Genomic DNA, 20,576 nt, shown 5'->3' with positions numbered 1-20,576 from the left:
TTAGAAGATAGGTATACTTGAAGGTGGGTCTACGAGGTCGAATAAAGAAGTTCAGTTTTCGAGTGATATCATTAAACAATGCATTACAAGTTCCATTCGTTTGATACCCATGTTGCAAATTTTGAAAATTTGAGTATTTTGGAAATATACGGTATCTTGTGAAAATGTTAGTATTTTCCAAAAATAAACACAATTTCGCTTCGTTTGATACCCATATTGCAAGGTATGAAAATTTGAGTATTTTCAAAAAATACTGTATTTTGTGAAAATTTTAGGTTTTAAAAAAATCTAATGAAGTGAAAAAACATACAAAATTTCGCTTTGTTTGATACCCATATAGCAAGGTATGGAAATTTGGGTATTTTCGAAAAATACTGTATTTTATGAAAATTTTAGGTTTGAAAAAAATTCTAATGAAGTGAAAAAACATACAAAATTTCGCTTTGTTTAATACTCATATTGCAATTTATGAAAATTTTAGTATTTTTGGAAAATTACGGTATTTTATGAACAATTTTGAGTATTTATACTTTGAAACTTACTACATTTTCAAAAAAATATATTCTTAGTGAAAGCATTAGAAATTTCACATGATTCAGTTGGATTAAGTCGATTTTAAAAAGATTTTGAAAATGAGTTATCGTCCATTATCGGCGACAAGATTATCGCTTAAAATAAATGGATTTTTATTTGGTAATTGTTGTTAATTGATTGTTGAAAATTGTAAAAATTTAGTTTGGGCGATTTTTATGAAGGTTTTTTTTTTCTAATTCAAAACATTGCACAGTGGGCGAAATGGAACCCAAAATCGGACTTAATTGAACGCGGCTGGTTCCCTGGTATGAAAAATAGTGTTTCTTATGTAAAAAAATCCGGGGAATCGATTGGTGATGGTTTCATCCACCGCACGAAACGGCAAAGGGTCCATTTTGCCCCAATTCTCCACTTTTTTACATTTTTTCTTGAAAATCGGTCTGTATTTAGAGCTAATGCTTTATGCGGCAATTAAAAATGCACTAATATTATGTGAAAATGTCCCAGGAATCCAGTAAAAATAACCACTTGCACCGCAAAAATCATCTAGGGTCCATTTAACCCCAATTCCGCTATAAAAGCATTTTTGGCCGTTTTCAAATGTTAGGTAAGATTTTAAAAAATCTGAAAATATTTTTATCGTAAAGATCAGACAATTTTACATAGGAATGAAGATTTTCACTTGATTGTTTGACACATATATGTTGATATAGAAATAAAACTAAATAAAAAGATTGAAGAATCAGTTTTGGGCCAATTTGCCCAAACGCAGAATAAACTGCCATTTACATAATTTTTATTTTTATCAACATAAATGTGTTAAACTATCAAGTGCAAATCGTCATTCTTATGTAAAATTGTCTGATCTTTACGTTAAAAATATTTTCAGTTTTATAAAATCTGACCTAACATTTGAAAATGGCCAAAAATGCTTTTATAGCGGAATTGGGGTTAAATGGACCCTGGATGATTTTTGCGGTGCAAGTGGTTATTTTTACTGGATTTCTGGGACATTTTCACATAATATTAGTGCATTTTGAATGGCCGCATAAAGCATCCGCTCTAAATACAGACCGATTTTTTAAAAAAAATGTAGAAAAGTGGAGAATTGGGGCAAAATGGACCCTTTTCCGTTTCGTGCGGTGGATGAAACCATCACCAATCGATTCCCCGGATTTTTTTAAAAAAGAAACACCATTTTTCATACCAGGGAACCAGCCGCGTTCAATTAAGTCCGATTTTGGGTTCCATTTCGCCCACTGTGCAATGTTTTGAATTAGAAAAAAAAACCTTCATAAAAATCGCCCAAACTAAATTTTTACAATTTTCAACAATCAATTAACAACAATAACCAAATAAAAATCCATTTATTTTAAGCGATAATCTTGTCGCCGATAATGGACGATAACTCATTTTCAAAATCTTTTTAAAATCGACTTAATCCAACTGAATCATGTGAAATTTCTAATGCTTTCACTAAGAATATATTTTTTTGAAAATGTAGTAAGTTTCAAAGTATAAATACTCAAAATTGTTCATAAAATACCGTAATTTTCCAAAAATACTAAAATTTTCATAAATTGCAATATGAGTATTAAACAAAGCGAAATTTTGTATGTTTTTTCACTTCATTAGATTTTTTTAAAACCTAAAATTTTCACAAAATACAGTATTTTTTGAAAATACTCAAATTTTCATACCTTGCAATATGGGTATCAAACGAAGCGAAATTGTGTTTATTTTTGGAAAATACTAACATTTTCACAAGATACCGTATATTTCCAAAATACTCAAATTTTCAAAATTTGCAACATGGGTATCAAACGAATGGAACTTGTTATGCATTTTAACATTATTAGAGATTTTTTTTAATATACAATAATTTCACAAATTACCGTAATTTTTAAACTACTAAAATTTTTATGATTTGCAATATGGGTGTCAAACGAAGCGAAATTTGATATGAATGTTTAAATCATTAGAGTTTTTTTTGTTGAAACACTCAAATTTTCATAAAATACTATATTTTTCGAAAATACTCAAATTTGCAAAGGGTGAAATTTTGAATGCATTTTTACTATATTATTTTTTGTGTAAATCATTTTGAGTATTTATGCTTTGAAACTAAGGCCGTTGCAAATATTTTTTAAAGTTTATATCACCCCCCCCCCTTTAAAATTGGTCCGAAAAATCAGGGGGCAAAAAATATTTTTTCAAAAAACATCAAAATTTCAATGGAAATAGTAGTCTAATCAACTGAGAACAATCTAAAGTGCCTTTTTCTGCATTGTCATATTTAGCATGTTTGGGCTCGCTTTAAAATATTTTTAACTTCTATGAAATTACAAAGTACAGCAACGCAAAAACTTTTTTTTCTCGCAAAAATTAAATTTTTGTCAATACTTAGATATTTTGGGAATTAATGATTTCAAAACAACTGGACAGGTGTATTGTATAATGCATCTTAAAACCATTTGTTCATTCAAATGTTGACACTGTGGCCAGTTACATCAATTTTTTAACTTTTTTATTATTTTGCCCCTCCCCCCCCCCCCCCCCTTCCTCGATTTTGATCAGAGTCAAAGACATAAACTTAAAAAAATATTCGCAACGGCCTTACACTTGAAAAAAAAATATTCTTAGTGAAAGCGTTGGAAATTTTACAAGGTTTGGTTGAATTAAGTCGTTTTCTGAAAGATTTTAAAAATGAGTTATCGTCCATCATCGGCGATAAGATTATCGCTGATAGAATTATCGAAATAACGATAACGACAGATTATCGTTATCGTCCCATTATTTTTATCGTTAGACGAAAAATAGTATCGACGATAATTTTATCGATTAACAACCTTGGAAAATATGTTTTTTTTTTGTTTCTTACAGAAATAAACAGAAACATTTCAAATTTCGTGATTTTTGTAACTATGCAGGTTTTTTTTATAAAACTGCAATGCATTGCAATGTTTTTAAAAACTGTAGAGCAGACACAAACAGAAACAGATAAATAAACATAAATATTTTGCATGAACTCTTCAAAAAAATAGCATAAAAAAGTATTTATACATTTAAAACGTTAAAATAAAACATTCTATAAAAAAATCTATGCAAAATGCTAAAAGCAGAACTCAATATGTGGTTTGAACATGCAAATTAATTTCATACACGTTAAAAATATACATTCTTTTGGTAACGAAACGATTTTAACGGAAATTAATCGCATGTTTTTTTTATTTTCTTTAAAAGCACAAATTTTTTTGCAAACCCCGGTAAGGAAGTTAAATTGGAAATTTGTTCTCCATAAAATTACAACGTTTTAAGATTTTAAATTTTTATTTTTTATACATCACATCGCATTGTACCACAATACTTGATATTTCACAAATTCTTAATTTTGTTATTGTTTTGAAGTTAATTTTGAAGATCTGATCAAATGAAAATGTGACTTGAACGTTTTACGAAATCCACAAATCTATGGTGTAATAGTTCTTCTGTCAAATTACAAGCCTTGGTCAAAAAAAAGGGCAAGTAATTTTTCAATTGTGTTGAAATTGTAGTTATAGGACCTTTTGAAAAATATATGTATTATTATTTTTGGGCAAAAAAATAAAAAAGTATAAAATTTAAATTACGAGCCCCGGTTTCAACATTTTCATGAAAAAAGTGTTTTAAAATGCATTATACACCTGTCCAGTTATTTTGCCATCATTACTTTCAAAAATATCTGAATATTGACGAAAATTTTATTTTTTGCGAAAATTATTTTTTGCGGTGCTGTACATTGGAATTTCATAAAAATTCAAAACATTTTTAGACAAGCCAAAACATGCTGAATATGATTATCAATGCAGAAAAATGCATTTTAGATTGTTTTCAGTTGATTAGACTTCAATTTTCATGGAAATTTTGAAGTTTTTTGGAAAAATATTTTTTTTTGCCCCCTGATTTTTCAGACCAATTTTGAAGGGGGGGGGGGGGGGGCGACATAAACTTTGAAAAATATTTGCAACGGCCTAAATTATGTCAGATGAAAATCATAAAAACAATCCGCAGTTCCTTTGTGGCTTGTCCAAAAATATTATGTGTATGTTGTTTAAGACAAAACGGCCCTTTTTTTGTTGTTATTTTATAAAAAAAATGTTTAGCGATATTGAACTTCCAAACATTAATATGTATTTTTTTGTTATCTACTATTTATTTAAGTTCTGAGATTAAAATATATGAGTTATTAAAATTGTTGAAAAAAAAACTTTATGTTGACACCCCTTTCACTGTCAACGTGGCAATGTGTCCACTTTGGAATTTAATTCTGACCAGCGTTACAGACATTCACTTCTTCAGAAATCTTTTTATTTTTCCGTTCCTTCCCGACAACCCTTTCCTCTAAATGCATCCTCCGTTTCCTTTTCTGCCCAATCCCGGCCCGTCGCAAAAGGAAAAGTCAGCACGGAAAACCTTCCTCCCGCACCCTTTTCCTCCCGCCGCCCGCCGAGAAAGTGAAAGTTGAAACATTTTGCGCGCACAAAGTTTTATTTGCTGCGACGGAATCTTGATTACAAATGCGACAAATTTGCTCGGTCAATATTTGGCCACGAAGGCGGGCTGGTATGGGAGGGAAACGACGAAAACTGGCGGGGCCAAGTTGGACGGAACACGTTTCGCTTTGATGGATGGAAAAGCCAGACCGGTCCCGAGCTTCGGGGGAAAACTTGAAGAGGTCGGCAAATTCTTGCTCTTTTTCGGTGATGTTAATTGTAAGCTTCAACAACTGTCGAGGATAACATCTCGTGCTGGAAAAATTCTGCGAAAAACATTTGGCATTTTCAAAACGTGAAACTTCAGTTGAAGTAACAAGAAATTTCAATCATTTCCCCCGTCGGCGATCCCTCGAAGAAGATTAAAACTTTCTCGCTCATCAGTCCAAAACAATCATCATTTGCTGGAATGTACCTCCCGAGTTTCCCCTCCCTGGTTGATTTACGGGGGCCCCAGATAAGCGCACGGAACAATGCTTTCAACGCCGGGGAGATCGAAATAGTTTTCCAATAGCTTTTCATTCGACCTGCCCTGAACAATCGTCTCCTGGCTCTTGTTGCGGCCTCGGTGCATTTTCATTTTCCACTGCTAAAAGGTCGTCGTCGTCTCTCGCGCGGGGAAATCCAAACAATAAAAGTTACGAGATGGAGGCAAATAAAAAGAAAGGGTTTAAACGTCCATTTTTTATAGTACTTTCTTTACTCCGACGGTGAACAATGGGGCAGAATTGGCGGTGAATTTGGCAGTAATGTTTAAAAAAAATCGTTTTGCTCTTTTTTCTCTACGAAAAGTTCGGAAAAATACGAAATAAACAGAAATTTGCTGCTTTGTTACACACTATAAAAAAATAATGCTGGCAATTTTGACGATTCGATGTAGTTTTACCTCAGTTGTGTAAAATTACACATAAACACAATTTTATAAGTAATGTTACACATTTTATGTTTATATTTCCTGATTTGATATTGCCTTGTTTGTTTTGCTGAGTAGAAAATTTTGTCTGGAATTGGTTGTTTGTCATATCTTTGTTAGGTCATTGCAAATTCAAAATTTGTCTTAAAAACAAGTGGGCAAGCAAAATCATTGACTAAACTTGAAATTTTCAATGAAAGGACTTTTAAAATCGGTTGTAAACTATTCAGAATACTTTGCAAAATGCTTGATATGTATTCAGCAATTCCATTTGAAAAGGGCTCAAAATTTGTGTGGGGGTTCCTTGGCCAACATAATTGGACCCGTATTTTTTTTTGTTTGGCCATAAGGGTGACATACACCGTGCTAGGGTAGTCCCAAAAATGGCCATTTTCGTCATTACGAGCAATTCCCGCATTTTTCAAAATCATAACTCCACGCCAATTCAACCGATTTCAGTTGTCTTGGACGCTAATGAAAGGTGAAAAGTTGATCTTTCTAGAAAAAATAGTTTAAAGGCCGAAAATTCTAGCCCAACATTTGAATAGGTCGAATGAAACTTTAAAATGCCGTTTTGACGGAGTCTGGACCAAAGAGCCTATGTCTGAAAATATTTTTATCGGATTCCTTGAACATTTTTTCGTAACAAACTCAAAAATGGAGGTGTTCATTAACAGGATTCCGAGGTATGATTTTTTAAAAATAAAAACTGAGATTTTCAGCGCGCCGCGCGCAATATCAAAAAAATTACGAAAACGAGAAAAAATCAAATATTTTTGCTAAAACTGTGATAACTTGAAAATTTCATCGATGACCCGACATGTTTGGAAACCAAAAGTAGCGTCTTTTAATTTTAATAATTTTGGTACCCAAACATGTATAGGACACCGTCAAAACGGCATTTAAAGTTTCAATCGACCTTTTCAAATGTTGGGCTCAATTTTTCGGTCCTCAAATTATTGTTTCCTTGAAAGGGCAACTAACCACCTTTCATTTGCATCTAAGACAGCTTAAATCGGGTGAAATGGTGCGGAGTTATGATTTTTTGAAAAATGTGGTTTTTGCGAAATTTTACGAAAATGGTCATTTTTAGGACCACCCTAGCACGGTTTAGGTCACCCTGATGGCCAAACAAAAAACTATGGGTCTATTTAGTTTGGCCAAGGAACTCCCACAGACATTTTGAGCCCCATCGAAGAACTTTTTTTTTGTTTGTGCCCTTTTCAAATGGAATTTCTGTATATTTAAACAAATAAGACTTTTGCTAATATTTGTCAAAGTTTTATAACAATTTTATACCAGCCTTATGTTTGCTTTATTGATTAAAAAATATTCATCTTCAGGTGATTTTGCTTGATATGCAATTTAATTGCCTTTCACAGTAATGGCATTTTGCTGTTCGTTTTTCTCTGATTTAGCCCATTATTTATAAATTTAATGTGTTTGTGAAAATTGCAAGCTTAAGAAAAGAACAGAGAGAAATTTGACTAGTGCTTTTTCTTTATTCAATGGATGTGAACCTAATTAATTTATTTTACACCAAATTAGGTTATTTAACGATGTTTAAACAAGCATTTTTGAAAAGTCTCTGTCACAAGTTTTTCTAGTTGATTTCATGATCAATTATTTTTGTATGTTTTTTTTTTACAAATATAAAGTCAATAAATGCTCAATATGAGTTCAACCTACAATTTCAAGGCAATTTAATTGAATATTTGTTCGGTAACGATAAATGTTTGTGTGTAATTTCAAAATCAAGCATACTTAAAGTGACTTTTTTACGAAAAGGTTAGCAAAACGTTTTAAATTGAAATTTTTGTACCATTGCATTAAATTCGAACTATAAAATAATAAGAATTATAAAATCAAATATTTTGGGTACTGTACATTTTTTTATTTTAATTTGTATAACTTTTAATCCAAACCATGATCATATTGAAAAGCTTAAATTCAAAATTTTGGTTTTTGAATCTGAATGTGAACAAGTTCATTTAGTTAAAAAAAAAATACTTTCATCATTTAATATCCAAATTTTGTCACTATCTTATAAAACCAGACTATTCTTCAAACTCTAACAATCACAAAACAAAAAAATGCAGTTTCTATGTCAGATGAGAACTGCACATTTTTGGGCATATTTGATGAAATGGAATTTTTCAAAAAGTTGAACTGAGATAGATTTTTTTGTGTCTTATGCAAATCTTCTTATCATTGAAAAAAAAATTGTCTAATATTTTAAGTCTTATTTAAATATACGTTAAGAAAAACAGGTGTAATTATTAAATTATAATGGTTATTTTTAAATATTCAGCAAAACAACCAACTTTAGTGAGAAACAGAAACATATTTTTTTATAAAATAAATACATGCGAAAAAAAATCTAAAAATTTAAAATATCTTGCCAAAAATATTTTTCCAAAGATACTTATTCATTCAAAACTTTGATAAAAAAAATCTCACAATTAAAGCGGTTTACTTAAGAGCAACTTGTAATGGCGGCAATTTAATTTTTTAATTTTTGACTCATTGGAATTGAACATTAGGGTGGTTCAAATTCGGGTATTCATCGATTTTCAAATTTGAGCTTATTCTGACTCACCCTAAGCCATTGAAGTTTATATGGAATAAATCGTCTTAATGTATGGAAACAAGCAACTGTTCTTAACGATTTTTTAGTACATGGGCCACCCTTCTGAACCTTTTTTTATATTTTTTTTTCCAATATTAATCATACTCATTATAAAATATTTAAATGTAATGAGACGTAGCTGAAAATCGTGACTAACTACAACAAGTATGGGATTTTATTGTCTGAAACTCTGTGGCAAAGTTGCCAGATTGTCAGATAAATCTGGAAAATCCAGATTTTTCTAGTTCCAGAAAAAAATAATTATTATTTTTAACATAACAAACGTGCCAATCACAATATTTCTCTATATAGGCTATGTTTTTAAATGTTTAGTTTTTAAAAATGCAAATTTAACCACCTGGAACTAATCAAATGGATTTAACTTGACGAATTCCATATTTTTTTCAAACAAAATTACGCTTTTCTTCCCGGTCGGGTTACATTTTTGCCTGCCAAAATTTTTTTAATTTGGCCTTGCAACCCTGATCTGTGGATTATGGGAAAAAAATCAACATCTATAGTAAATTGATGTGTTTTTTGATTAAAACATCTTTGTATTTTTTTATTAAAACATCTTTGACCTTCTCACCTGGCCCATTGTGATTTTCCTCTCAAAATCTCACCAGGCGGAGGCCCCACCCGAAGCCGTGTCCCTCGATGGGGAAGGGATTAAATAAACGAAACATGGACCAGCGATCGGGTCCAGCGAGCCAGATATGAGGAACCGCCGCCACCGCCCGTCCAGAAGGGTTTCCAAAGTGATAAGAGCAGCAGCCAGCAAAATCAATTTCCTATTGTTGGCGCGAAGTGCCCAAGGATTTTCCAATTACCGGCGAATCCCACGTTCGGGAAAGGGGGAAAGGTTGTGCTTTCAATTACATTTAATCCCATTTCTTGACCGATAGCTGATGCCATTGGGTCAAACAAAGTCGGGATTCTGGGAAAACTGGGGGTCAATCGCGATTGGTTTGTCGATTTAATTAAATGTTTGAAGCGTTGCCACCTTCAAACATTGGAAAATCAACTGTACAAAATTTAACTTTTTTTTACTGGTTTTTGAAGACATTATTTTACTTTTGTACATTTGTTTCTGTGCTCAAAACAGTTGTTTTCAACTCAGAAAAAAAAACCCTTTCATGTTAACAAGCTCTAATTAGCTAGACTACCGGGAACTTGACGCGTCCAGCCTGAGCAGTAGTCGTCGTTAAGAACCTCGTACGACGATGGGTTGACGAGACGGAGGAGGAGGGATCGTAAACGGCCACGACATAATTAGCGGCCACGGCGTTCGACGACAACCACGGACGACCACGCACTCTTGACAGATTGGCTGGGCCCTGCTTGGGTATCCCGAGAACTTTTAAAGAAGGATCATAAAAAGTAGCTGTGGAACGTCATAAACTAGAATGAAGTGTTTACTAGTTGGAGGAAAAAAACTGATATTGAGAGGTTCTGGGAGAAGGTTGAACTCTCAATGTTGGTTTCAAATTTTGGTTTGTAGAAGGAAAAATAATTAAGTTAATAATTATAATTGCGAATTTCAGTTTCTTATTTATTACTTGAAGTACTTTACAACTTTTTTCAATTATTTGTAAGTTATTGTTTTTAACTCTTTTAATCATTGTATCTCTTTAAATATTTTTGTTTGTTCATTAGTTATCACAATTTCATGATTATTAAAAAACAAAACAATGTTTTTTTTTGTAAATCTTGACGTTAACATGAAATTGATAATCAATGCAGACGGCAAAAAAATCATAAAGAAAATTGGTAAATGTTCCCATTAACATTTACACACAAGATCCTCTGTAATTACTCTTAGCATTAAGAACAATGTACCAAAAAGGACCTTAGAAAAATAATTTTATGAAAAAAAAAATTCGACAACCTGTTTTATTTGAAGAAATTTTCTGATCAGGTTCGGCAAAGTTGTAGGTATTAACGATAAAGATAAAAATTGGTACACGGATTTTTTTTTTGTGATTTTTAAATTACCTTTTTTACAACTTTTTTTTTAATTTTTGAAATTTGTTGATCTGCTAAAGGGGACAAAAAAGCAAATTTTGAACCATATAAAGTATGGGAAAAATGTTGCCCCAGAGTTATAATTTTTTAAAAAGTTGTGTTTTTTGGAAAAAAAATCTTATTTTACTGGAAAAAAATATGATTGTAGTTTACAATGTAAAATGATTTTTTTTTTCAAGATAAAACCACTAAAGTTTAAATTAAGTGAAAAAATACAGTTTTTCGATTATTCAAAATAGTGTCGGTGTTAATAATTGTCCAAAAATTTTTTTTTTTCTAAAGGTAGAACAATTTTTCCAATCAAATCGCCTAAGAGATTTTGATTAATGGTTGCTGAAATACAGCGAATAAAAGCAAAAACAAGAAAACATTTCAATATTTCGCCCATTTAAAATGTTCATAAAATTGTACAATTGTTTCATTTTTCAATATTGCAAATTGGACCATTTGTTGCCGAGATATAGAAAATGGGGGGCTGTTTAGTTGGGGCTTAAAATTTTTTTTTTCTTTCTTTTATTTTCTTTCTTGATTTTTCAAAAAAATCGACTTTTTGGAAAAAAGGAATAGAAATGGACAATCATGGACATTGTTTCAAAAAATCTAAAAACTGGAATTTTTCAGTTAAAATTAAACTTAGGTTGCTATATCATAAAAAGTGCACTTTATCATCAAATCATCAAAAGTACTTTTCGATTGCAAATTTGATTTTACATTGAAAACTAAAGTTAAAAAAAGAGAAAAATTTATATTTCTCCATAAAAACTTTTTTTTTCAAAAAATCATAATTTCACGGTAAAATATTTGTCCATACTTTACCATGGCTCAAAAGTTACGGTTTTTTGTACCCTAAAACAAATTTAAAAAAATCTTAAGTTGTGTAATACGGATTTTGAGAAATTTAATTGCTGTGAAAATAAAAATATTTAAAAATCGGCATTTTTTCCGTGTGCCAATTTTTTTTTAAGTAGTCTTCATTAATACCTACAACTTTACCGAAAACACCAAAACGGTAGGAAAAATTCCTTCAAAAGATACAGGGGCAAAAAAATATAAAAACTTGAAATTACAAGCCAAAGTCTCAACATTTGAATGCAAAACGTGTTTTAAATTGCATTTTACACTAATTCAGATGTTTTGCAATCATTAGTTTTCATAAAATGTCAGATTCGCGAAATAAAAATTTTAGCGTCGAAAATTATCAAAAATTTAAAAATGAACAAATAAAAATCGCACCCAACACATTTTTTGGCTGCTGTTTTTAATGTAAAATTTAATTTGCAATCAAAAATTACTCTACGAAAATGGTGTTAAGGTGACGCGATTTCGAGAAATGGTCGCTTAAAGTTTGATTTTAGCTAAAAATTTGCAGTTTCTCGATTTTTTTTAAATAATGGTCATGAGTAGTCACATTTCTAAAATATTTTTTTTATAATCAATTTTAAAACCAAATTTCTGACAGCTAAACAAAACAAACCTAATCAGAAAAGATGATTTTACCACAATTAGCATCTTAACCCTAGTTCACAACCCACCGATTCCTCCCCAACTATTTACGATTGCGAGTCTACAGTTTTTTTTTAATTCCACGTTATCCTCTGCAAAGTCTGCTGGCCAAGTCGCGTCTAGTCGCAAAACAATCAACAGATCAGAAGAGCAAAAAAAACAAGTCAGAAATAAAAAAAAGGTATCCTTCACCAGCAGGGCATAACACCGCAGACTACCCGACTGACTGCGGAGACCTTAATTAAGTTATTAATGAAATGTTTGCTTTTAATTACACATCTGCGCGCTGTGGTCGGTGCTTTTTTTTAACAATCTCCCCCGACCTTAGCGTGGCTTTGATTTGTTCTACAATGATGTTCGCGGTCCCCCCCCTGGTGTTCGTTCTGGAAAACTATTAAACTTTTATTCATCTCTGTGTTTTTTTTTTCTTTTAATTTCAGATCCTCGACGCGAGCTACCACAGCAGTCCATCGTTCCAAACGTCCGCCGTGATAGTGCTCAGCTCGGTGCTGCTGCTGTTAGTCATCTTTATCTCGTCGTTACTAGTGTGGAAGTAAGTAGCTTAGCTTTTTAAATGGTTGTTTAAGGTTCGCTCTTTTAATGTGTGAATTTTGCCCCCGGGGGTTTCTCGCGAGTTGAGTGTAAGCAGAGCTAAAAAAAAAAGCTTAAATTACGAATAATTAAGGGATCCTTCTTCATGAACTTGATCAATATTGAGAATAGTTTATCCACGTGTACCAACCGATTGTTAGAAAGATTTTTGGAGTCTTCAGCTATGATTTGGAACCATGGGGACATTGAATTTTCCTGTCCCTCAACGCGGCAAGTACTTTGTAAACTGAAAACGACCTACCAAGTTCTTACTAGGAAATCGTATGGATCGGATCAATGTCCCCGCAGGTCCACATGGTAGCAAGTAACCCCTAAGAGTCCCCAAACAAATGCCCAATGCAAAAGACCTTACCATTTCTTGTATTGATCGAGTTCATGAAGACACGCCAGAATTAAACGCGATTCACTTGACAAACTATGTCTAGCTGTCTTCAGCCATGTCCCCGAAACAACGGTTTCGTTGTCAAAACCTGCACTTAATCATCGATTCGAGTGTAATTTTAGCGCTGCTCTAATAAATGTACACGCGACGTCGACGACGACGACTCTTCAGACATTCCCGCCGAAAATGGGCGTGGTCGAAAACGATGTTCGCAACGACAACTACACTGTACCACCTCCTCCCCAGCGCTCGCTCTCTCTCTCGAGTCTACTTTGAGCCGAGCATGTATCTTGAACGGCCAAATTTAGCCGAAACGAAACTGGCGGCACTAAATCACTTAGGCGGATGACGATGACGGGAGTAGTTTTGGGTGTCTACGGGATTGTTGGTGTGTTTCACAAGCAAAATAAAACATTTGAAAGTTGTCGAGCGCGGAGAAACCGTTTCTTCAACCGGTGACGACGCAGACACGCCCCCCGTTCCCTCCGGGGGAGAGATTCCGCGGCGAAAGACTGCGCGGGAAAGAAGCTGGACGACGTTTTCTGGTTGCTACCCACAACATTTTATGACGTCATGATTCGCTTTGGTAGTCTCCCATTTGCTACCAAATGAATCTTACTTCAATCTGATCTTGGTTCACTACCAAAACAATTTTCAGACATTTGTCTAACAGCTACCATTCAAATTTCAAGCCACTATGACATTGGTAACATCGTTACCAACTTAAGTCTTGATGTTCGGAATCTTCTATACACTTTTAACTGAACATAATTGTGGTCAGCTACCAGTTCAATGTTTGGCAACTCTGATTTGCTAACAATTGAATTTTCAGTCTAGTCTAGTTCAGTCACCTATCCTGCTACCAACAACACTTTTGGTAACCATTACCCTTGTGAGCTCGGCTAGCTACCACATTTTAAGTTATTACAAATTGCTATCAGTTTAAACCTGTGTCGCTGGTCAAGTTGCTACCAACCAAATTTTAAGGCACCATAAAAGTCGTTACCAACTAAAGTCTGATATCCCAAATTGTCAAAACACTCTGATTTGCTACCAATTGAATTTTTGTATTCTGTCACCAATTTCTGTCTTTAGTCAAGTTGCTACCAACCATGTTTCAAGCAACCTTAAGTGTTGACAGTCATTCTGATCAGAAGATAATTCTGGTCAGTTACTTGTTTAATGATTGGCAACTCTGATTAGCTACCAATTCAATTTTACTCGATCACCTAGTTTGCTACCAAAGAAACTTTTGGTAATCATTATACTTGTAGCCTTGCTACCATCTGAGTTTACATTTGCAGTTATTAATGTTGGCTACCAATTGCAATTGCAGTCGACGGTCATTTTGCTACCAACCAAAGTTCAAGCCACCAGAACTTTGGTAACATCGTTACAAGCTGAAGTCTCGATCATCATTGGCTACCAATTGAAATTCAGTCTAGTCTAGTTCAGTTACCTAGTTTACTACCAACACAACTGTTGGTTACCATCATGCTTGTAAATTGGCCAGCTACCATCTGAGTTCAAATTTGCAGTAATTATAGTTGGCTAGCAATTTTAATGTTAGTCCTTTGTTTGCTACCAAATGAGGTCTAGATACCATGTCTTGCCTTTGGCTTAGAACAAGATAAATCTAATTTGCTTCCAATTGAATTATCATATCTTTAAGCTTACTACCAATACCAGTTCTTATCGATGATTAAGTGGTAATTTAGTTTGCTACCAACACAGTATGCGGAAGTTCGTAAAGTTGCTATCATTTGAACTTTAAAAAATCGTCAACGAAACTTTGGTTCGCTTCCAAATGAATTTTATCTAGTTATCGTTGTTAACTTTATTGAGTATTGCCATCATCTGACTTACAGAGATTTGCAAAGATGCTACCAATTAAACTTCTGGGAATCAACTTTTTCGGTAACCTAGGTTTGCTATTAACTAAACTCCAAACATCGTGTTTTTGTACTTTGTTTCAATTCATGGTGCATCTAATTTGCTACCAATTGAATGATCATATCTCTTAGCTCGCTACCAACGTTAACCATGGGCCTAATCATCGTGGTAAACTTGGTTTGCTATCATTTGAGTTTATTTCATACATTGTAACTGTGAATTAAGTTTGCTACCAACGTGATTTTTGGACATTCCTATAGTTGCTACCATATAAATTTCTAGAAAATTTTTCATTACGGTTACGTTGATTCACTACAAACTAAGATAAATCCGATTGAACCTTTGGTTCTTCCAGCTCGTTACCAACGTTCTTACATTTGTTTGGTTGCTACCAGAAAGATTGTCTGACATTTTTCTAGTTGCCAAATCAAATGACATTTACCTTTGCAGTAAATTTGGCCTGCTTCCAAACAGAGTCTTGATATCCTACATTTCTGGATTGCGACTAACTTTGTTTGTGTCTAGTTTGCTACCAATCCGATTCTTCATCATCCTGGTAAACTTAGTTTGGTATCTAGGTGGCTTGTTTTTGAGTCAATTCATCATTATGGAACTAGAGTTAATCCTGTCAACTGAAGTCTTTATCTTCCACATTTTCTGAAAGATAATTTTGGTTTGCTACCATTTTTGGTGTGCCAAATCTAAGAAACTTAGGTCATTGAGCAAACCACCGGCAGTTTAATCTGTTTCACTTAAATTGTAATATTAAGTGCTATTCATTTGCTACCAATATAATTTTTCTTAATCCAATTTAAGAATGAAACTGTAGGGGTATCCTTGCTTTGTGTGTAGTAGTTTTAATTGACTACCAATTCCAGACCATTTTTTGGTAAACTTGGAATACAAATCATCTTGTTTTGATCCTAAACTTTTTTTAAGCTTGCTAAACTGTCTGATTCTTTCTTTATCGTTGTGCTACCAAAATCTGTTATGCTTGCCAAGATCATGTATGGCGATCTTAGATGGTTACCAAGCTAATCGCATTTAAGAAGTTCCATATTGCTAAACATCTTGTATTGTGATTATTTGCTGATCTGCTACCAATGACCATAAGGTCGGACAATTTCTTTATCGAAGCCATGCTACCACCGCTACCAACGTATTAAATGACTTAATATTCATCTCGAATATCACTCAACTTTTAAGGCCCTACCACTTTCAAATTTCTTCACTTTCGCCCAAACCCTCGTCCAATTTCCGTCGCTACCAACCGTCACCACCACGAAATGGTACGCGTCAACCGTTTTTGTTGTTGTTGCTATTTCGCTTAAGTGACGACCATAAACGGGTACCGAAAGGGTTCGAATTACTCGAACCAAAAACCGCTCGCGCGCAATAACTGTTGCGGCAGTCCATCCGGACCTTTTCGTGTGACAAAATGATAGATTAACGATGTTTATCGTTCGACTGGTTTTGGGGAGTGTCTTTGGTTACGACACGATTTTGGGTAATTTATACGCGCGCGCGCTGACTTGATCGTTTCTAAACCTCTAAGGGGGAGAAATTTGAACACTGCGGCGTGACAGCTGGATCGGCTTCGGATAATCGGCGATGATCGCCAGGCGGCGGGATCCGATTGCCATTCGAAAACCACGAGTTTGCGCTCATTTTTCGCGGTTTTCCTGCGCGGGACCACCCGCGGTGGTCGCACCTCTCGACGTCGTTGGTAACCGATTTCTCTTCCCGATTGATTTTGTTTGAGCACGGAAACTCAATTAGTCAACAAGTGTCGCGGTACCTCTCCCTGTAGCTGTCAACAGGGAAAATGTAAATTTCACTTTACCCAACAAGAAAAGAAAGATAGAGAGCAAAAAACAATCCCAACTATGCGCCAGAGTAGCTCTTGTTCTGCCTGTTGGTGACAACCGGGATGGGCAGCGGGAACAGGAGACTTCCACAACTTGGTCCTTGGCGACGGGCGGAAGTTGTGTAAATATGCTTTAATTAATTTAATTAGTTGTACACAACCGGGGAGAGAGAAAGAGAGCAAGAGACCATTGACAGGTCGGCCAGAAGAGGAAGTGGAGTGGATTTTGCCTTGTTTTTTCGCTTCCAATTGCCTTGTCACTGCGGCGGTAATTGGGACAGACTCTCGACAACTTCCGGAAGGGACGGAAGTTATTCAAGGAAGCGACCTGTTCAGTGAAATTTGTCTAATTTTAAAACAAGCTTATAGGTTGGACATGGAATTACGTTTTCGATGAAATGACTATTTGATTAATTACACGAAAAAGAATTCCTTTGCAGTGAAATAAGCCTTTCGACGAAAGATTTTGTTCATTCGGTTGAATGACCTGTATCATTCAATTATAAAATAATGTAACAAAAAAATCCAATTAAATTGCCTACCCTGTTAAATGACACAGTTTTCTCTGAAACTTATTACATTTTCAAAAAATATATTCTTAGTAATAGCATTGAAAATTTAACATGATATGGTTGAAATTATTTACAAAATACCGTATTTTTCGAAAATACTCAAATTTTCATTATCTGCAATAAAGGTATTAGACACATTGAAATTTGGTATGCTTTTTCAATTTGCTAGAGTTTTTCTTTTTTTTAAATACTAAAATTTTCACAAATTACCTTATTTTTCATAAATACTCAAAATTTTCAAAATTTGCGATGTGGGTATCAAACCAATTGAAATTTCGTATGCTTTTTGAATTTATTAAAGATTTTTGGAAAATACTGAAATTTTCACAAATTACGTTATTTTTTCGAAAAAAACTCAATTTTTTTCATACATGCATTCAAATTAGTAATTTTAAAAGAATTGTGGTAAATTGTGAACATTGAAGTATTTTCAATAAAAAACTCTTATAAAGTAATAAATCATGCAAAATTTCGCTTCGTTTGATACCCATATTGCAAATTAAGAAAATTTGAGTACTTACGAAAAATACGATGTTTCGTGAACAATTTTGATTGCATATTTTACTTTGAAACTTACTAGATTTAAAAAATATATATATTAGGGTGTTTCAGCCAAACAAAAAAGTTCTCAGATTACGGCAAATCGAGGTTCCCCTTGTAGAGGATACCCATAGGGACTCTCATGCCAAATATCAGCCCATTTGGTTGAGAATTGGCCTGTCCCCAGCGGTTTAAAGTTTACATGGAAATCACTATGGGATTTTTGTGCTTTTCGTTCAATCGTTCCTATAGGTCTGGGGACAACATGGATTCACTCGGAATAAAGACAGGTGTGTAGGGGATGGTCCAATGAACACTTTCTAGAAGGAATTCGGGTTGTCCATTCTGTCCCCAAGGTGCGCATTGGATCGACGTCCGGTGTCTCCAAAACCAACGATTCATCCTTTAAAAGCATCGCAATTCCTTAGTATGCTATGACGGCTAGGTGAAAACCACGACGCCCAATATCAGACGATGAACACGTGGCAGAGCAACGTGGAACGATTGAACGAAAAGCACAAAAATCCCATAGTGATTTCCATGTAAACTTTAAACCGCTGGGGACAGGCCAATTCTCAATCAAATGGGCTGATATTTGGCATGAGAGTCCCTATGGGTATCCTCTACAAGGGGAACCTCGGTTTGCCGTAATCTGAGAACATTTTTGTTTGGCTGAAACACCCTAATATATATTCTTAGTGAAAGCATAGAAAATTTCAAATAATATGGATGAATGAATCGATTTTAGAAAGATTTAGAAAATGAGTTATCGTCCACTATTGGCAATAACATTATCGCTAGGCTTAGTGATTTTTCACGCTCGAAAATTGCAAATTTCATGGGGACCACAATTTTAAAACACCAAATTTCACGGCACGTGAAAAAAATTAAAATAACTCTGAAATCACAGAAACTACTTTTTCTGCTTCATTATATATTATTCTTCAATAAACTAAAAAATCTTCACTAAATTTGAACGTGACACAAAAAAATCTCCTAATTTTCAAAAATGTTTCCACCTGATTTGAAGTAGAGTCTATATACATTTTGAACCAAATGTAGGGCATACGTATTGTTATTTACAGAACTGCTTTTTTAATATTCGACTTATAAAGCTAAGAGATATTCGCGGATTTGCTTCTGTTTTATCATTTTACATTTTATTGAATTTCATATCAAAGCAAGATTTAACAACCTTGTCCAGCCAAAATTAGTAACATAATTTGAATTTTCTGCGACGTTTAGCCTTTTAAAAATAATTTTTAAGGTTTTCATCTCACTTAAAAAAATTAAAATCAATATTCAAAAATAATATAATTTGCAACGGAATCGAAATTTTTATTCAAAATGAGAACAGAAAACAAAAAAGTATTTTTGAACTAATGGGAATCATCCACTAAAATAATCAAATATCGTTAAAATTAAACTCAGAAAAAAATCTGAAATGTTTTTAAAAGGTGGTGTCAAAGATAAAAAATCTAGATTTTTATTTGAAAAGGTCCTATAAACATATGAAACAGAATAGCTTATTGGATCTTTAAAAAAAACTCTAGAAATACTTTTCATATTTTTTTGAATAAAACAAAGCTTGATTATTTTAATTTCTTTTGAAACTATGCCTTTCAAATAAAATAGCAGTAAAATTGTTATTACAGCGAATAACATTATTACTAAATTTAGCTAGTTTCTAAAAAAACTGAAAAATCTGAACAATTCTTCAAATGGTTCATATCAACCTTTCAATTGAAAACTAATAAAATTTACTTAAATAGTAGAAATATTTATTATGTTATTTTTTGAAAAACATACTTGAGAAAATTGATAAATTTCACGAATTTCACGCTGTCTACGAAATCGTCAAAAATCACTAACCCTAGACTAGTAATTAAACCAGGATATTCACTCACTTAATTCTACAGTAGTTCATAAGATTATTTTTATTCCTATTTGAGTTTGATGAATTATTTTGAGAAAAATCGTTACAGTTTCATACAAACATAAAATGTCATGGGATTTCGCGGAAAAAGCCAAATTTCGCGGATTTCACGCTGTCCGCGAAATCGTGAATTTTCACTAACCCTAATTATCGCCGATAGAACTATCGTTATCGTTATCGAGCCTCGATAATTTAATCTTTAACAACCTTGGTGATTTCGATGCATTTCATCGCCAACTTTGTCAAATATTAGGGAAAAAAAATAATTGAAATGCAAAAATATTTTCTACACAGCAAATTTTGGATTGCCATTTCAGTAAAATAATTAACTGAATGGGATTCAGTAATCATCAGTTTTGCTGAAATTCGGTAATGAACATAAACATTGCTGAAAAATCAGTAACTGCATACCTGTTAAACTGAAATGTCACTTATGACTTATTGTTTGGATGCTGCCGAGAGCAAATCCTCTTTCAAACATGTTGTGTTTTAGGTATTAATTTTGTATTGTGATCTTTAGAAACCAAGGTAATAAAAATGTTAATAACAAATACCTCGATGCTAACCATCTGTTTTTTTTAGGTTTGGACGATTGATGAAATAAATGTATAAATAACAGTACTGGATACATTTTCAAT

General features: G+C 33.4%; 1 protein-coding gene across 1 annotated transcript in view; it reads left to right on the top strand.

The window, feature by feature from the left end:
• Positions 1 to 20,576, top strand: part of LOC120418765 (uncharacterized membrane protein DDB_G0293934) — a 220,584-nt gene that overhangs the window by 60,441 nt on the left and 139,567 nt on the right. Inside the window, exon 3 of the mRNA XM_039581242.2 lies at positions 12,577 to 12,689. Within this exon, the coding sequence (XP_039437176.1) occupies positions 12,577 to 12,689 (113 nt within the window). The remainder of the gene's footprint in view (positions 1 to 12,576; positions 12,690 to 20,576) is intronic.

The sequence above is a fragment of the Culex pipiens genome, chromosome 3, assembly GCF_016801865.2.
Source record: "Culex pipiens pallens isolate TS chromosome 3, TS_CPP_V2, whole genome shotgun sequence".
NCBI classification, from domain to species: domain Eukaryota; kingdom Metazoa; phylum Arthropoda; class Insecta; order Diptera; family Culicidae; genus Culex; species Culex pipiens.
The sequence above is the reverse complement of the archived record's forward strand: the minus strand, read 5'-3'. Positions and strand labels throughout refer to the sequence as shown.